We start from the raw sequence: 15,578 nt of genomic DNA, 5'->3' as shown, positions 1-15,578 counted from the left end.
GACCTTGTGATCAAGTTTGTAATGTTTTAAAAACCACCTGGAAGCATCTTTCTGTAGATCAATATTGCAAAGATTTAAATTTTGTTGATCCCAAAATAATGTTGGTTCATAGTTCATTGCCTCATCCCATCCCTCTTTCAAGATTTTTCTTATAATATTAATCTAATTTTAATCCTTGCCCTGCACAAAGATTTCTATGCACAAAGTTCAAAGTAAATTTATTATTGAAAAACACATATGTCACCAAATACTACCAAGAATTCATTTTCTTGCAGGAATTCATGGTAGAACAAAAGTACAATAGAATCAATGAAAAACACACAAAGACTGATATCAAATCAATGTGCAAAAGCCAATCCATACAAATACAATACTTTGTAAATATTACTAAGAATTTTTTAAGTAAGGTATTAGTTATACCAAGTAACACCAAGATATTAGCCATTGGCTTCTCTGGCCAGTCTCTCCAACTTCTTATTCACATTTTCATCAAGTTCTCAACAAAACAATCCCTCAGTCTATGTCAGTGCTCCCGACACAGCCACCTCTACATTGGTGATCTGTTAGGGTCATCTACTGTATCTGGTGTTCCCACTGCATCCTCCTGTACATCGGTGAGACCCGACGTCAACTGGGGGGTGCTTTGCCCAACACCTTCGATCCGTCCACAAAAAGTAGGATTTCTCAGTGGGCAACCATTTTAATCCCAGTTGCCATTCCCATTCTGACATGTTAGTCCATGCCCTCTTCTCCCACCCTGATGAGGCCACTCTCACTTTAGAACAGCAATGCCTCATGTTCCATCAAGGTAGCCTCCAACCTGATGGCAGGACATTGATTTCTTCTTCCAGTTATTGCTGGAAACCTGCAACCAAGCATTGGGAATTTGATTAATATTTTTAATTACTTTAACCCCAACCAGCTGCTCTCATTGTATATAATGGAGAAGCTGAGCATTTACACCAATCACATACAAAACAAGGAATGAATTTAAGATGGATGAAATAGATTATGTACAGACAAGAAATGGCATACATATAAATCAATAAAACCTGAAAAATGTTGAATAGTACTGTAGAGCACTTGATAAAACAAATATTAAAATTCAATAATAGACGGGAATGTGAACTTACCACATACAGAACAAGAAGATGAGAGTGCAGAATTAATAAATTTAAAGAAATCAGTTTAGGATGATATACGTCATGTATGGTTTTGAGTGTATGTATGTACACACACACATTCTTAAATAAAACAGTTGGCATTGTACCAAGTAATATATAGCCTTAGGAATACCATAAATTAATTATCTTTTCAAAAGCATTAGACAAATCTGGCCACACGTCTAAGCCCGGTAGTGTTAAGTTCGGGTAGACGTACTTTGAGAGGAACGTGGGCAACTATGAAATGATGCCAGGGAAACGTACCTAGAGCAAGAATAGGGTGAAGGGTTATATAAGTTTGTTCAGTTGCAGACTTGGCTAGGATTGTGGATGTAGGTAGAATATAGTGCAACTTTGTAGAAGATCTTCTCCACTAGTTTGATGGAGGCTAGTTCATGCTTAAACTTTGTGCATAATTTGGGAGAGTGGCAACAAGAACAATTGCTATGTAGAGCTAAGTATTTGCGTAGGATTTGGACAATGTAAAATAAATCCTGTTGTTTCTGGCCTGGTGTTATATGATATTGACAGGGTATTCCATTCCCAGCTATTTTAGTTTGTAGGATGTACAGTACAATTTGAGAAGACAGCAGATGCAATCATGTTGGGGCTTGTGTGCTGTCAAGGATGGAGATGCTGAAAACAGGCGGCCTACTTCACTTCTCTGTTGGACCCCCGAGAGGGCCAGCAGTGTCCAAGTAATTACTAGGCCTCAGGTGCCAGGCTACAGAGTAACCCACAGAAGACAGAGTTGCAGTGGACCTTTGTAGCTCTCAAAACAGCCTTTGGATGTCATAAAACTGTAAAAGCACAAATAATGAAAACAATTTAAGACACTTAAAACATTTAAAAAGTTAAATAACACGATTAAGTAAAGAACATTGATGAGAGTACCTTCTCACCTGTGTAATCCCCCATCAGATCAATGGGTGGCCTCATTTGAGGCCGGCTCCTGGATCGGGGTGTGGGTCTGTGTGCGGCTGATAATGGGCTTTGCCCGTTCTAGAGCGAGGTGAGTGTACGGGATGAACATTCCGTCTGTCACCGAGTGGACCTCGGACTCTGCGTGCGGAAGGCCTCCCCTTTAAAAGGGTCGTCCCGGCATGATACATTGCCGGCGAGTTTCCCTCAGCCGCAGCGCAAAACTAACTGGTCGGAACGCACGCAAAAAGGTGAATCATTTTAATACTGATTGTGCATATATTGTTTCAGAATAGTGCACGCCGATTAGACATCGTATTTTAATACTGGCTCCCTCCCCAACCCTCACTTATCAAACATGCCAGAATTGGAAAGTATCAAGTCAGGGGACTTCGGTCGCAAGCTCCAAGTTCGGTGTCAAGGTTCCTATTTGAGACAGGCGGACGCTCTATTTCCCAACATTTGCTCCACCCACTGTGCCTGAATAGTAGGGGTGGGGTTTCAATATGGAAATAACTCACGTTGCCAGGCAAGGACTTTTTTTTTATTCTTCTCCGCTTTACGCTGTGCCCTGTTGAACAATAAAGTAGTGGAAATTATGCCTCGCACGGAATGGATCTCCTGCCTGCTTCTCAGAGCGTAGTTCTAACAGGATACTATTTAAACGATGAGTCCGCTGACGGCGTCGCGACCAGTACAAAGGAAGAGACAGATCTTTCTTCGCCGGGGTAGGCAGTTTATCCCTCTGAAGTAGGCGCTGAACGATCATTGAACGACTTAAAAGGCTCTCAACACTTCGAAATAATGCCTCTGCGTTAATCGTGTTTCAATATGTAGTACAGTGCAAAGGTTTCGGTACTGGGGCTGATTGCTGTTGATCAATGGTGCAAAGCCTTTTAAAATAACTTTTCTCGTGTTTAGTTTACGTTCATTAAATATGCATCAGCGCATTATATGAAGCTAATTGCCCTTCGGATTTTGAACGCTATTACACAGGTTGGATCCCAGTTAAATCTGAATATATTTTACTTAGCTGGCTAGATTATTTGTTAAGGTACTCTATAGTGCCCTTGAGTTTGTAGATTTCTAAATCCATTGAAGGAAATATGAATGGAAATTAGGAATCTATGCTCACCAAAGTGGTTTATTATTTCAAAAATGTCAAGTGTGCACAAACTAAACATTTTTAATAATTATTGGGGTTTGAATTGTATTAACTCGAATAATGAATTCAGATTTGGAATTCAGATACAGGCATTAGGTGTGTTTGCTTTGGTTACAGGAATATTCCAACATTTATTTACTTGTGGTTTATTTACAAACTAATGCTGTGAGGCATCACATTGTGTGTCTTACCATGATGCAGTAGGTAAAAACACTTGACAATACAGTCTAGCCCTGTTTCTTAATGTCCAAGGACTTTTTAAATCATGTTTTTTCTTGCCAGTTAATTTCAGTAGGTCTGACAATTACGGGTACCTGTTTCATACATGAAATCCCAGTCTTGTCAGGTTAATTTAAAAAGTAAAAATGTTTTGATTTCCCCCTCTTATTTTTGTCTATCTTTCCTTGTAATTCCCTTCCTTTCATTTCTTCATATATTTTAATTTATTTATACCTCTCAGTATTTGTGATACCAGACTTTCAATATGAATTGTTGGGAGATGTGCACAATTGCTCATTTACTCTGTTCACAAAAGTTCCCAAAGGTCTTTTTGTCTTCCTTTGTCATGAGCAGTTTGTAGAAAGATCCAAAAGCTTGATCATTCAAGACGTCTAATTAGCGGTAAATGGCATTATTTATAAACTTTGCATAATTACATCCTTAAAATGTCGAAGTTTTAATGACCTGCAAACCCGGAATGGTATCAGGTAGATATTAAGTCCCTTCCAGAGAAACTTTACTTTCCTCTTAATGTACTGGTAAATGAATGGCTACCAACAACTTCTAAAGTTTCAAATTAAATTTATTATCAAAGTATGTACATGTCATTGTATACTACTTTGAGATTCATTTTTTCTGCGGGCATTCATGCAGAATCTGCATGTACATTAAGGAAAAGTGTTTCTGGTCTTGTATGTGTTAGTTGAATCCTGAGTTGAGAGTACTCTCTAAATTTTTAGGAAGTTTATCTTCTGGGTCAAACCTATTGTCCATCCCTCATACACCCCCCCCCCCCATGATGCTTTATTCACAATATTCCCATCTGCCTTCCCTACCTACCCCCACTCCTCCTCTCCAATTCCATGCCCTACCTTCCTCATCACATTCCATCATCTTTCAGCCCATTGTCACTTCCACATGTAATCTCCTGGCTTCTGGCTCTTCCCACTGTCCTCTCCCCCATGTGCCTATCACCCCTCAGCACCTGTATCCGCCTATCACCTGCCAACTGAAGGGTTTCAACTTGAAACTTCGATTATTAATTTCCCACCATAGATGCTGCCTGGCCTGCCAGGTCTAGAGGGACCAGATGATGGGTCTATCACCTGACAGATCAGAAGGGACCAGATGAAGGGTCTCAACTTGAAATGTCAGTTATTAATTTCCCTCCATAAATGTTGCCTGACCTCCTGAGTTTTTATAGCATTTTGTGTACGTTGCTCAACGTATTTTTACTAACCAGCATTTACACAGCTACTGCCAGAATGAGCTGGTCATATTATGTTAGTAATCAGTTTAGCCAGACAGTCCAGTCATAAACAAGCACATGTTTACAGTAAAGATCTTTGCAGTGTTGAGTGTGCATATTTTAGGAGTGGTTTAATTACTGAAATAATAAAGTTAGTTCTATTCTGTCATGGGGTTCAACCTTGACAGCTTGATTAATAGGTCAATTCGAACAATCCCTTTGTCCTCAGATCTAATAGTGATGTCCACCTGCATAGACTTAGCTGCTCCAGATATATTGAGTCTATGTTGCCGGCTTAAAGTACCGCTGACTCCAGTCTGTTGGCTGCACTGTCACTGACCCCTGAAGCCACCATGAAAGCTCTGATGATTCTAAACGTTGAGGGTTTTTGTGGATGGCTAGTTGTTCAGTAGAGAACTTCCGGTTAGTGCTCCTGCACATGTGCAGTGTTACAAGAGAGGATAGGAAGTGTTGGGGATTTTTGTTCCTGAGAAACATTTAGAAATAGCAGTGCTCACAGTAGTAATGCTGAAAGGACATTGGGGGCTAGCAGGCCAGAATAGTTACATTCACCCATGGGTATATTATGAGGGATAAATGCAAAGTTCAGGACAGTCCAGAGCAGTATGGTGTATTCTTTCTGACATTCAGAGATGTATAAAGGTCATAAAATTGGAATAATTAAAAACACTCGGCTAGATTATACTACTTTTCAACTGGTATCTCAGTAGAGATGTTTGGATCATGGTAGTAAGTCTTTGAAGAGGACAGAGGCAAACAGGCAATAAGATATTGGTAAATCTGACTCCTACTGTCGGATCCTGCTGCTTTTGGAATCCAAGTCAAGAATGAGGAATAGAACTTTTTTAAAAAAAAACACAAAATGCTGGCAGAACTCAGCAGGCCAGACAGCATCTATGGGAGGAGGTAGTGACAACATTTCAGGCCGAAACCCTTCATCAGGAGTGAAGTAACATGGGATGGTTGAGGGGGGATAAGAAGTGGGGGGGAGGGATGAAGTAGAGAGCTGGGAAGTGATAGGCTGGAGGGAAATGGGCTAGGGGGAAGGGGGAGAATTATGGGAAATAAAAGAGAAAGAAAGGTAAGGCTTGCGGGGGGGGGGTGGGAGAGATTATAGTGAGGGGGGAAAAAAGAGAGAAAGAGAACCAGACTAAAATTATAGATAGGGATGGAGTAAGGGGGGGGCAGTGGTATCAACGGAGGTCTGTGAGTTGATATGTGACTATAATACCGGGTCTGGGTTAGCGTGTGGTCCAAAAGTTTCAGGGTATGTGACTGTAATACCGGGTCTGGGTCTGGAATAAAACTTGTTGCTTATAGTCATTTTTTGTGTTACAAGAGCAAAGATGGAGGTAGAGAGAGGATAAAGAAAGAGAGCAGGAGACACGGGTGAACAAAGATGGTTTGGCCGTCTCATACGGGACCACTGATTAACAGCAGATTCCATTGAAGTTCCAACAGAATCAAGCTAGATTGAAGTAATGTGACACCTGCCACTGAAACCAAGATATTTCCAGAAAAGTAGAGACAATTCTACAGGCCAGTCCAACACTAGAGCTCTTAGACTTGGCTGAGGTTCCAGTGGCGCAGTACTGACAGTTTAACTTTAACTGCATTTGCTGGCATGTGTATGGTGCAAGGAATTGCATGTGATGCTCAAGCATGATTTGCTTTTTAAAGGAAAATCTAAAATATCTAAAAATGCTGATTAAAGACACAGCACTAAAGTGAAAGTTATTAAAGAGTAATTTACCATCCACTTTTTTCCAACTCTTGCCTTAATTTGGCCTTCATTCTCAGTATTTGCACTATTTGATTTGATAGGTGGTTTATCAGCAAAGGGAACCTCTGCAAGAGTTCATGTAGTCCAATGGCAAAGTGAGCAGACAGATTTTGATTTCTTAAGACTTTATTTTACAGAGATTTGGCCAAAGAAACATAAAGACGTTTGCACAAAGTTGATGCCATGAACCATAGATTTCAAAATCTCTACTTTCTATTGTGTGATCTGTCAAGCATAAGTAAACTGTTTGGGTGCCATTCATCTCAGAGAACTACATTGGTACTCTGGTCTCCAAATCAATCAGTGCCCAACTCGAGACATTCTGGATGACTTTTTAAACCCTTTAATGCATAAGTTTTACAGAAAGGCGGGGACTTAGAAATTATTTCATAAAACTACAAAGACAAATGTGAGTTTGAAGTAGAGCAACTTTGAACATATATTTAGGTTGTTTGGAAAATTTAACCTGTGATTTCTTTTTATTGTGATACTGTCGTTTTCACTGATGCTTTCTCCTGGGATATAAAACTACAGTAAACGTCATCAGCAGTTGTATAAGGTGCAAAGTCTATATATGGTATTGTTTTTACTTCATTGGTCTGAGAAATGAGAGTCACATTGAGCATATAACTTCCCTATGACATAGTGACATAGTATTTGTCCTATTGAGTCTGTGCCAGCTCGCAGAGCAATTCCATCAGCTGTATTTTCCTAAAATCTATTCCATTTCAATCAGCTTCACCTTGATCCTTAGCACGTCCACCCAGATGCAGTTAGTGGTGATCCTCTACACCCGAAGGTGCAAGCAGGGAGGATGCGGGCCGGCAAGTTGGTGAGCCAGGATTTTGAGACCTGGAGTTCGGGGTGTGTCATCGCCTGCTGTGGGAGTTGATACAGAAGATCAAAGTCCGAAGTTTGATTGGAAATCCGGAAGTCGGAGTGCGATGGCCAAAGCCTGGAGGCAGGAAACCCGGAGACCAGTCCTGCTTCAATGTACTCGTGATAAATGAATCTGACTCTGAATTACCCGAGGAATAATTTATAGCAGTTACTTTACCTACTAACCATCATGTCTTGGGACTCATTTGATACTAGAGTAACCAGGGGAAACAACAGAGGGACAAGGAGGATTTGCGAACACCTAAGAGAATGGGAGCTCAGAAACAAATTCAGGTCTCTGATGCTGTGAGGCAGGCTCTCTCCCTGTTGACCCACAGTACACAGAACAAGAGTGCATTGCTAATGAAAAAGGTGGCAGTGATCAGATGTGTTCTCATACTCGGTGTAGCTGGAAATGAGGAGTTACGCAGGTAGGCTCTTGCGTTGATTTGAGACCCACCTCCTCAGAACTGTTAAAGACAAGCTGTTTTAAAGAGAGCATCTGTGGATAGAGGGCACTGCTGTTGAAATGAAAGATCACCTTCGTATGATCACACGATTGGTATGTTCAGAGGTCTGGAGGTCCTTCCTATTGAAGAACTTTTCAGGTATTTCCCCGCAGAAGGTCATGACCCTTAGTTGTTCTAATATACTTTGCAGTTCATGTGCTGAGAAAAATTAAATAATTCGTTGGCCAAATATACATAAAATTTTCATTTGTACAGTTCTCAAGATCTGGCAAGGCCAGAATTTATTCTCCATCCTTAATTTACCGATGAGCTACCATCTTGAATGGCGGCAAAAAGTAAATACAAAGTACACTGCAGATGCTGTGGTCAAATCAAGATGTACAAAAAAGCTGGATGAACTCAGCAGGTCGGGCAGCATCCGTTGAAAGGAGCAGTCAACGTTTTGGGTTGAGACCCTTCGTCAGGACTAAAGGAGGGGGCAGGGGCCCCATAAAGAAGATGGGGGGAGGGTGGAAAACCAATCAGAGGAAAGATCAAGGGGTGGGGGAGGGGAAGCAGGGAGGGGAGAGGCCGGGGAGGTGAAGAAAGAATCTAAAGGAAAGCACTATGGGTAGTAGAAGAAGGCAGAGTCATGAGAGGTGATAGGCAGCTAGAAGAGGAGACAGAGTGAAGGTGGGATGGGGGAAGGGAGAGGGAGTGAATTACCGGAAGTTGGAGAATTCGATGTTCATACCAAGGGGCTGGAGACTACCCAGATGGTATATGAGGTGTTGCTCCTCCAACCGAAGTTTGGCCTCATCATGGCAGTAGAGGAGGCCATGTATGGGCATATTCGAATGGAAACGTGAAGGAGAGTTGAAGTGGGTGGCAACCGGGAGGTCCTGTCTGTTGTGGCGGATGGAGCGGAGGTGCTTGACGAAGCACTCCCCCAATCTGTGTCGGGTCTCGCCGATGTAGGGGAGGCCGCATCAGGAGCACTGGATGCAATAGATTACCCCAACAGACTCACAAGTGAAGTGTTGCCTCACCTGGAAGGACTGTTTGGGGCCCTGAATGGTGTAGGGGAGGGACAGGAGTAGGGACAGGTTTAGCACTTACGCTTGCAGGGATAAGTGCCAGGTGGGAGATCTGTGGGGAGTGACGTGTGGACCAGGCAGTCGCGGAGGGAACGATCCCTGCGAAAAGCAGAGAGGGGTAGAGAGGGAAAGATGTCCTTAGTGGTGGGGTCCTGTTGAAGGTGGCGGAAGTTGCGGAGGATAATATGCTGGATCCGGAGGCTGGTGGGGTGATAGGTGAGGACAAGGGGGACACGGTCCCTGTTGTGATGGGAGGATGGGGTGATCCTTCTGTTGAAGTTGCTGTGTTGGGGAAGACGTGGGGGAAGGGGTAGGAGGTGATGTTATTCCAAGAAAGAATAATGCGCGACTTCCGTGGAACGTACCAGTGGTAGTCATTGAATGTACCCGAAGTCCTTGTCCTCCTTAGTAGTGAAGGTCATGAGTTTAGTTGACAATGGTGAAGTGGTCTTGGTGAATTTGTAGAGGGAATGAATATTTTTGATGACACTCTTCAAGTGAATTGCTTTCCCCTTGATGGTATCAGCCTTTTGAGTACCATTGGCCCTGCACATTTTCAGACTTGTAAACAGCAATTCAGCATACTCCTGATTTGTGGACAAAATGGATGGAGTTTGAGATGAATTGCTCACTGCAGGGTACCTAGCCCTAAAGTATTTGTAGCTGGTCCAGCCAGTAGGTGGACATTTGTGACTCTCAGTGGGAGTGACTTAAAAATCAAGTGTAGGTAGTTAAATCACAAACAAGAGAAAATCTGCAGATTCTGGAAATCCAAGCGACACACACAAAATGCTGGAGACCAGGCAACGTCTATGGAAAAAGGTACGGTCAACGTTTCGGGCCGAGACCTGAAAATCGTCAGCTGTACTCTTTTCTGTAGATGCTGCCTGGCCTGCTGAGTTCCTCCAGCATTTTACGTGCGTTGTAGGTAGTTAAGCTCTCTTGGAGATTGTCATTGCCTGTCACCTTTGTGAAGCAAATGTTATTTTCACTTACCAACATGTGTAAATATTATCTAGGCCTGACTCTACTTGGATGAAGAGGAATTTCTTTAGTCTGAACCTGGTGGATTTATGGAATTCATTGCCACAGACAGCTGTGGAAGCTAAGTTATTAAGTATTCTGAAAGTGAAGGTTGATATGTTCTTGATTAGCAAGGGAGTCAAAGGTTATGGGGAGAGAACATGAGAATGGGGTTGAGAGTGAAATATATATATATGGCAGAGCAGACACGAGCAGCTGAATAGCCCAATTCTGCTCCTATGTCTTATGGACATGGAGAATCCTCCAGGGAAGTCTCTTTGAGAACATGGATTCAGTATGTTTGCACTTTGGGGAAATCTTTTAGCACAAGTAGTTGCCCATGAGAGCAGAACAGGTTAGAAAATGCCATCCTCTCTTAGTATGGGTGAGCTCCTTGGTGTGGCAGAGATCAACAACAGCTGATTGATCCTGGGTTTGGAAGGTGAATGTGGTTGTGATCTTGATTTTCCCACACCTCCCCCTCCCCCTTTTTCACTTGGCTAAGCAATCAAGGTAAAGAAGTGAAGTTACATTTAAAATCCCAAGAGGTCACAGATTCCAGAGGAGACAGAGAATGTTATTTGAATTTTGGCAGTTGGAGGGGCATTATTTCAGGAGCAATGGTGTTTCTAAAACTTTGTTAGAAAACAGAACTGTTTTTTTTGGACTTGAGGTTGAAAGTTCACATTGCAGATGCATTTTGCACATTGCACAATTTTTAGTGTCACTCTGGGAGGAGTTTTAACACTACCGAAGAAATGCTAGGAAGTATGAAAGTCTCTCTGAAAGATGAATCATCTTGTATTTCCTAACAGGTAGTTTTTTCTAAAAACTCAAAAGTTTTTCGACACTGCCTTGCTCCAAGTTGTCAATTTTCCGCAGAATTTTGTTCAGGATCTGTAAATATATTTCTATCCCATCGCTTGTTATTCCATCTTTACATGAAAATCTGTGTAATTCTAGCCTTTTCAGTTTTCACTTTAAACTTGTATGAGATGATGTTGCTTGTGCCACCTTTCTCATTACAGTAATTCTTGCGGCTATTACGCTGTGCATTGTTTAATGAATGAACAACACCATTTCAGAATGTGGTCTGATTTAATGTGCCACATGCTTTAAAATTGCACAATACAATTTATCTGCAAATTGCCTTTGAACTACGTACCTGATAACGTGTTGCCAGTCCTGATTTGTTCACCTGTCAATATTCTTGTTAATGGCTTTATGCCAACGAGAGAATGAGCTTGCATTTCAGTTACACTTAATTATGTTTTTCAGGATTTCCTAAAGCTCTTCATTTCAAATAAATCATTTTGGAAGTGCAATCATGTTATCCAGGCAAATATTGCGATTAATTTGCCCAAGTTCTGCATGCAGTAAATCAGAAGAAGAGCAAGTTAATCTGATTTTGCTTAAGGGTAATTGTGGTAAAATCTCCACTCTTCTTCAGTGAGAATTATGGCAATTTTTATATCAGTTCAATTGGGCAAGTGGGACTAGTTAAATATTCAAAGGGCAGCATGTTTAAAAGTTTAAAATGGTCTCGTAACAAAACTAAATCTTAGATCATGTGTCTTTTAATGTGGTATAAATCCATGGTATATAGCAGCCCGGTAACAATTGGTGTTCAGTTCCCGCCAATGTCTGTACATTCTTCCCTTGACCACGTGGGTTCCTTCCAGATGTCCCTGTTCCCTCCTGCATTCCAAATCGTATGGGTTAGTAAGTTATGGGCATACTCTTGTCACCACAAGCATGGTGACACTTGTGAGCTATGTTGGTCATTGACACAAATGTCGCATTTCACTGTATGTTTCTTAAACTTCTGGTAAGATGGCGACACATTCAATCACAGTGGCTTTTACAGGGTCAACCAAAGGTGCTATTGTCCCTTTTTAAATGTATATTTTTACTATCGCAAGACTCTGCTGGACACCAAGAACTTCAAATACTGCAAGTCTACCCTATCAGCGAGTTGCTCATTGGCAGAGAAACAGAAGGAACTGGACTTGGTGCAGATCACACTGCCTACGTCAGAGGCATCGGACGAGTAGGTGCGTAAAGCCAGTGGGCAGTCTGACAGCGAGTGATCGTCTTAGTTGCTTTTCACTGCGAGACCCCGTTTGGACATTGTTAACGTGGAATGTTGCAAGTCCAATTCACTGATTTATTGGCGGACAGCGGTGGGGCTGTGTGGTGTCGGTTATAGCAAGGACTAGAACTCAAGCTGAGGTGTTGCCTGTTTACAGCTGCCCAGGAGAAAGGTGTTAGAGTCTCCAGCTGAGGCGGTTATGGCGTGACATTGTAAGTGGAGTTGGTGCTGCCCCCACCCAGTGTTCGCTTGGCAGAAGACGAGCTGCATTGTATTTGACTGCAGACTGCTGCAACATTCATGGACTCAGGGACTTGGACTATATTTTTTTGTGTGACTGTTTTAGTGATATCTTATGTGCTTGCTATCTTACATGGGCTCTATGTTCCTTGTGCTGTGGGTGATTGTTGGTACTGTGATTTGCACCTTGGTCCCGGAGTAACACTGTTTCATTTGGCTGTGTTCAGCATATTCGTGTATGGTTGAATGATAATTAAACTTGAACTTGAATGTGAACTGGATGTTTTGTTGTATATGAGACAAATAAACTAATGCTTAAAATAGACTTTGAAGTGCGGTTGACTCATAACGTCCTTCACACTTTCCAAACTTAATTACTTCTGCACTAAATGTTGACATTGCTAGCATTCTGTGAATGAATGAAAAATAAATCTAGTATCAAATGTATTTTCCAAAACGAGTTTAACTGAGACATATATCCAGTTAAGATTCTAAAATAGTCTTGCTGTGTTAGTCTGTTCGCGGCAGAGACTGTGTTTTCTATTTCTCACTACTCAGAGTATTTCACAGCTATAAAGGATGCTCGGAGTGCTTTGATTACTGTTGTCAGACTTAAAATAACAGTAAGTATTTCCTACAGAAAAATAATGTAGATGTCACTTCTTTCTTGGGAATTAAGGGTGTTGTTTGTTTTTATGTAGCTTGGTGGGGTTTTGAGATAATCTAAAATGTTCCTGAAGAAGGTTCATGCACAGACACATGTGTAGATAATTTCAAAACCAATACTCACATCAACCAAGGAAAGCACATTCTGTGGGTTCAATATCCAGTGCTCCATCTTCTCCAATGGTGAGAGTTCCGGCAGTTTCCTAATCAATTTAGACATACGATCAATTTGTTTGACCAACCAATTCACCACTGATTGGGGTTAAACATTTGACATTGTCTGGTTCAGCCTGTTAGTCCAGTTCCACGAGATGAATACCTGTGTTGGCTGACCATAGCTGGAAAGCGGGATGATGTTGGGCAACCCTTTTCCACTGACACACACAGACTGAATGGCTTCTTTCTGCTTTATAGATGTATTCTGATCCTGTGAAGTTAGCAGGATTGACTGGGATGTGTGTAACTTTGATACACGGGTGACGCTAAGCAGTCTGTCCTGTTTTGTTCAGCAGTCCTATACCAGCTTCTAGGTGTCGGAGTGGAGAAGTGGTGTAAGGTGCTCCTTCCCTCCTCTAGCCTGCAGGTCACCCTGGGGCAGGGTGTAGCACCTGCTTAGCTCCGCAATCTGGGTCACGTGAAGCCATGGGAGCAGGTGGTACATATCACGAATCCTGGTTATGCAACCACTGACGCCAGGCAGAAATTCTGAAGAGTATTGATAATGGCTCGGGCCACCGGTGTTGTGAAGGCAATTGGCAAGCCACTTCTGTAGAAAGAATTGCTTTTAGAACAACGATGGTCATGAAAAAACATGACCACCCACATCAGCTGACTCAGCTCATAATGGATGATACAATTAACCACGGGATCCATCTTCCTCTCACCCCAATCCTTCCCTCTCCACCGACACTACCAGCCTCCCCTGATCACATCTCTCATCTGTGCTGGGTCTTTACCATTCCCTCCGACCTTCAACTCTCTGAGGCAGAGCGCTCTGTCCTCAGTAAGGGCCTCAGCTTTGTCCCCCTTCACCCACGCCTCAGCGAGTTCCGCGTACTCCATGACGCTGAACTCTTCTTCCGCCGGCTCCGTCTCCGAGCTTACTTCTTTGGCAAGGCCTACCCCCACCGATGACCCCTTCTCCTGTCTTCAACCCTCCTCCTCTTCATGGACACCCCGCTCTGGTCTTCTGCCTGCTCTGGATCTCTTTATTGCTAATTGCTGACGGGACATCAACCGTCTCGACTTCACCGCACCCTGTTCCAATTCCAACCTCACTCCTTCCGAACGCTCTGCTCTCCGCTCCCTCCGCACCAATCCCAACCTCACTATAAAACCTGCTGATAAGGGGGGAGCTGTTGTTGTCTGGCATACTGACCTCTACCTGGCCGAGGCACAGAAACAACTCTCTGATACCTCCTCTTATTTACCCCTTGATCATGACCCCACTAAGGAGCACCAGGCCATTGTCTCCTATACCATCACCAACCTTATCAGCTCTGGGGATCTCCTATCCACTGCCACCAACCTCATAGTTCCCACACCCCGAACTTCCCGTTTCTACCTCCTACCCAAGATCCACAAACCTGCCTGTCCAGGTAGACCTATTGTCTCAGCTTGCTCCTGCCCCCCGAACTCATTTCTGCATACCTTGAAACTGTCTTATTACCCCTTGTTCAATCTCTTTCCACCTAAGTTCGTGACACTTCTCATGCTTTGAATTTTTTCCAATGATTTTAAGTTCCCTGGCCCCCAATGCCTTATTTTCACCATGGACGTCCAGTCCCTATATACCTCCATCCCTCACCTGGACGGTTTCGAAGCTCTTCGCTTTTTGGATTCCAGACCAAACCAATACCCCTCTACCACCACTCTCCTCCGTCTAGCGGAATTGGTTCTTACTCTCAATAATTTCTCCTTTGGCTCCTCCTACTTCCTCCAAACCAAGGGTTTAGCCATGGGCACCTGTATGGGTCCCAGTTATGCCTGCCTTTTTGTTGGCTTTGTGGAACAGTCCATGTTCCAAGTCTATACAGGTATCCGTCCCACTCTTTTCCTTCGCTACATTGACGAATGCATTGGTGCTGCCTCTTGCACGCATGCTGAGCTCATCGACTTCATTAACTTTGCCTCCAACTTACACCCTGCCCTCAAATTTACCTGGTCCATTTCCAACATCTCCCTGCCCTTTCTTGATCTTTCTGTCTCCATCTCTGGAGACAGCTTATCTACTGCTATCTACTATAAGTCTTCAGACTCTCACAGCTACCTGGACTATTCCTCTTCCCACCCTGTCTCTTGCAAAAATGCTATCCCCTTCTCACAATTCCTCTGTCTCCGCCGCATCTGCTCTCAGGATGAGGCTTTTCATTCCTCATTCAGGAAGGAGATGTCTTCCTTTTTTAAACAAAGGGGCTTCCCTTCGTCCACCATCAACTCTGCTCTCAAACGCTTCTCTCCCATTACCCGCACATCTGCCCTCATCACATCCGCCCGCCACCCCACTCAGGATAGGGTTCCCCTTGTCCTCACCTACCACCCCACCAGCCTCCAGGTCCAACATATAATTCTCTGTAACTTCTGCCATCTCCAACGGGATCCCACTACCAAG

General features: G+C 43.0%; 1 protein-coding gene and 1 long non-coding RNA gene across 5 annotated transcripts in view; one reads left to right on the top strand and one right to left on the bottom strand.

Annotated features, from left to right (window-relative positions):
• Nucleotides 1–201: 201 nt before the first annotated feature.
• LOC132400521 (uncharacterized) lies at nt 202–2,201 on the bottom strand. 3 transcript variants are annotated; one of them, XR_009514278.1, is made up of 2 exons: nt 2,066–2,201; nt 202–865 (listed from the first exon to the last, which is right to left on the bottom strand). It is a non-coding gene; the product is annotated as an uncharacterized LOC132400521 (long non-coding RNA). The 3 variants fall into 3 exon arrangements; XR_009514280.1 differs by having other exon boundaries at nt 202–1,963; nt 2,066–2,200; XR_009514279.1 differs by having other exon boundaries at nt 2,058–2,194.
• Nucleotides 2,202–2,644: 443 nt separating this feature from the next.
• arhgap18 (Rho GTPase activating protein 18) overlaps nt 2,645–15,578 on the top strand; it is an 86,961-nt gene continuing 74,027 nt past the window's right edge. The window contains exon 1 of one of the 2 annotated variants that reach the window (XM_059981546.1): nt 2,645–2,812. In XM_059981546.1, coding sequence (XP_059837529.1) covers nt 2,697–2,812 — 116 coding nt within the window. In that variant the 5' untranslated portion in view covers nt 2,645–2,696. The remainder of the gene's footprint in view (nt 2,813–15,578) is intronic. The other variant, XM_059981548.1, reaches the window with a different exon arrangement.

Source organism: Hypanus sabinus, chromosome 10 (assembly GCF_030144855.1).
Source record: "Hypanus sabinus isolate sHypSab1 chromosome 10, sHypSab1.hap1, whole genome shotgun sequence".
In the NCBI taxonomy this organism is placed as follows: domain Eukaryota; kingdom Metazoa; phylum Chordata; class Chondrichthyes; order Myliobatiformes; family Dasyatidae; genus Hypanus; species Hypanus sabinus.
The sequence above is the reverse complement of the archived record's forward strand: the minus strand, read 5'-3'. Positions and strand labels throughout refer to the sequence as shown.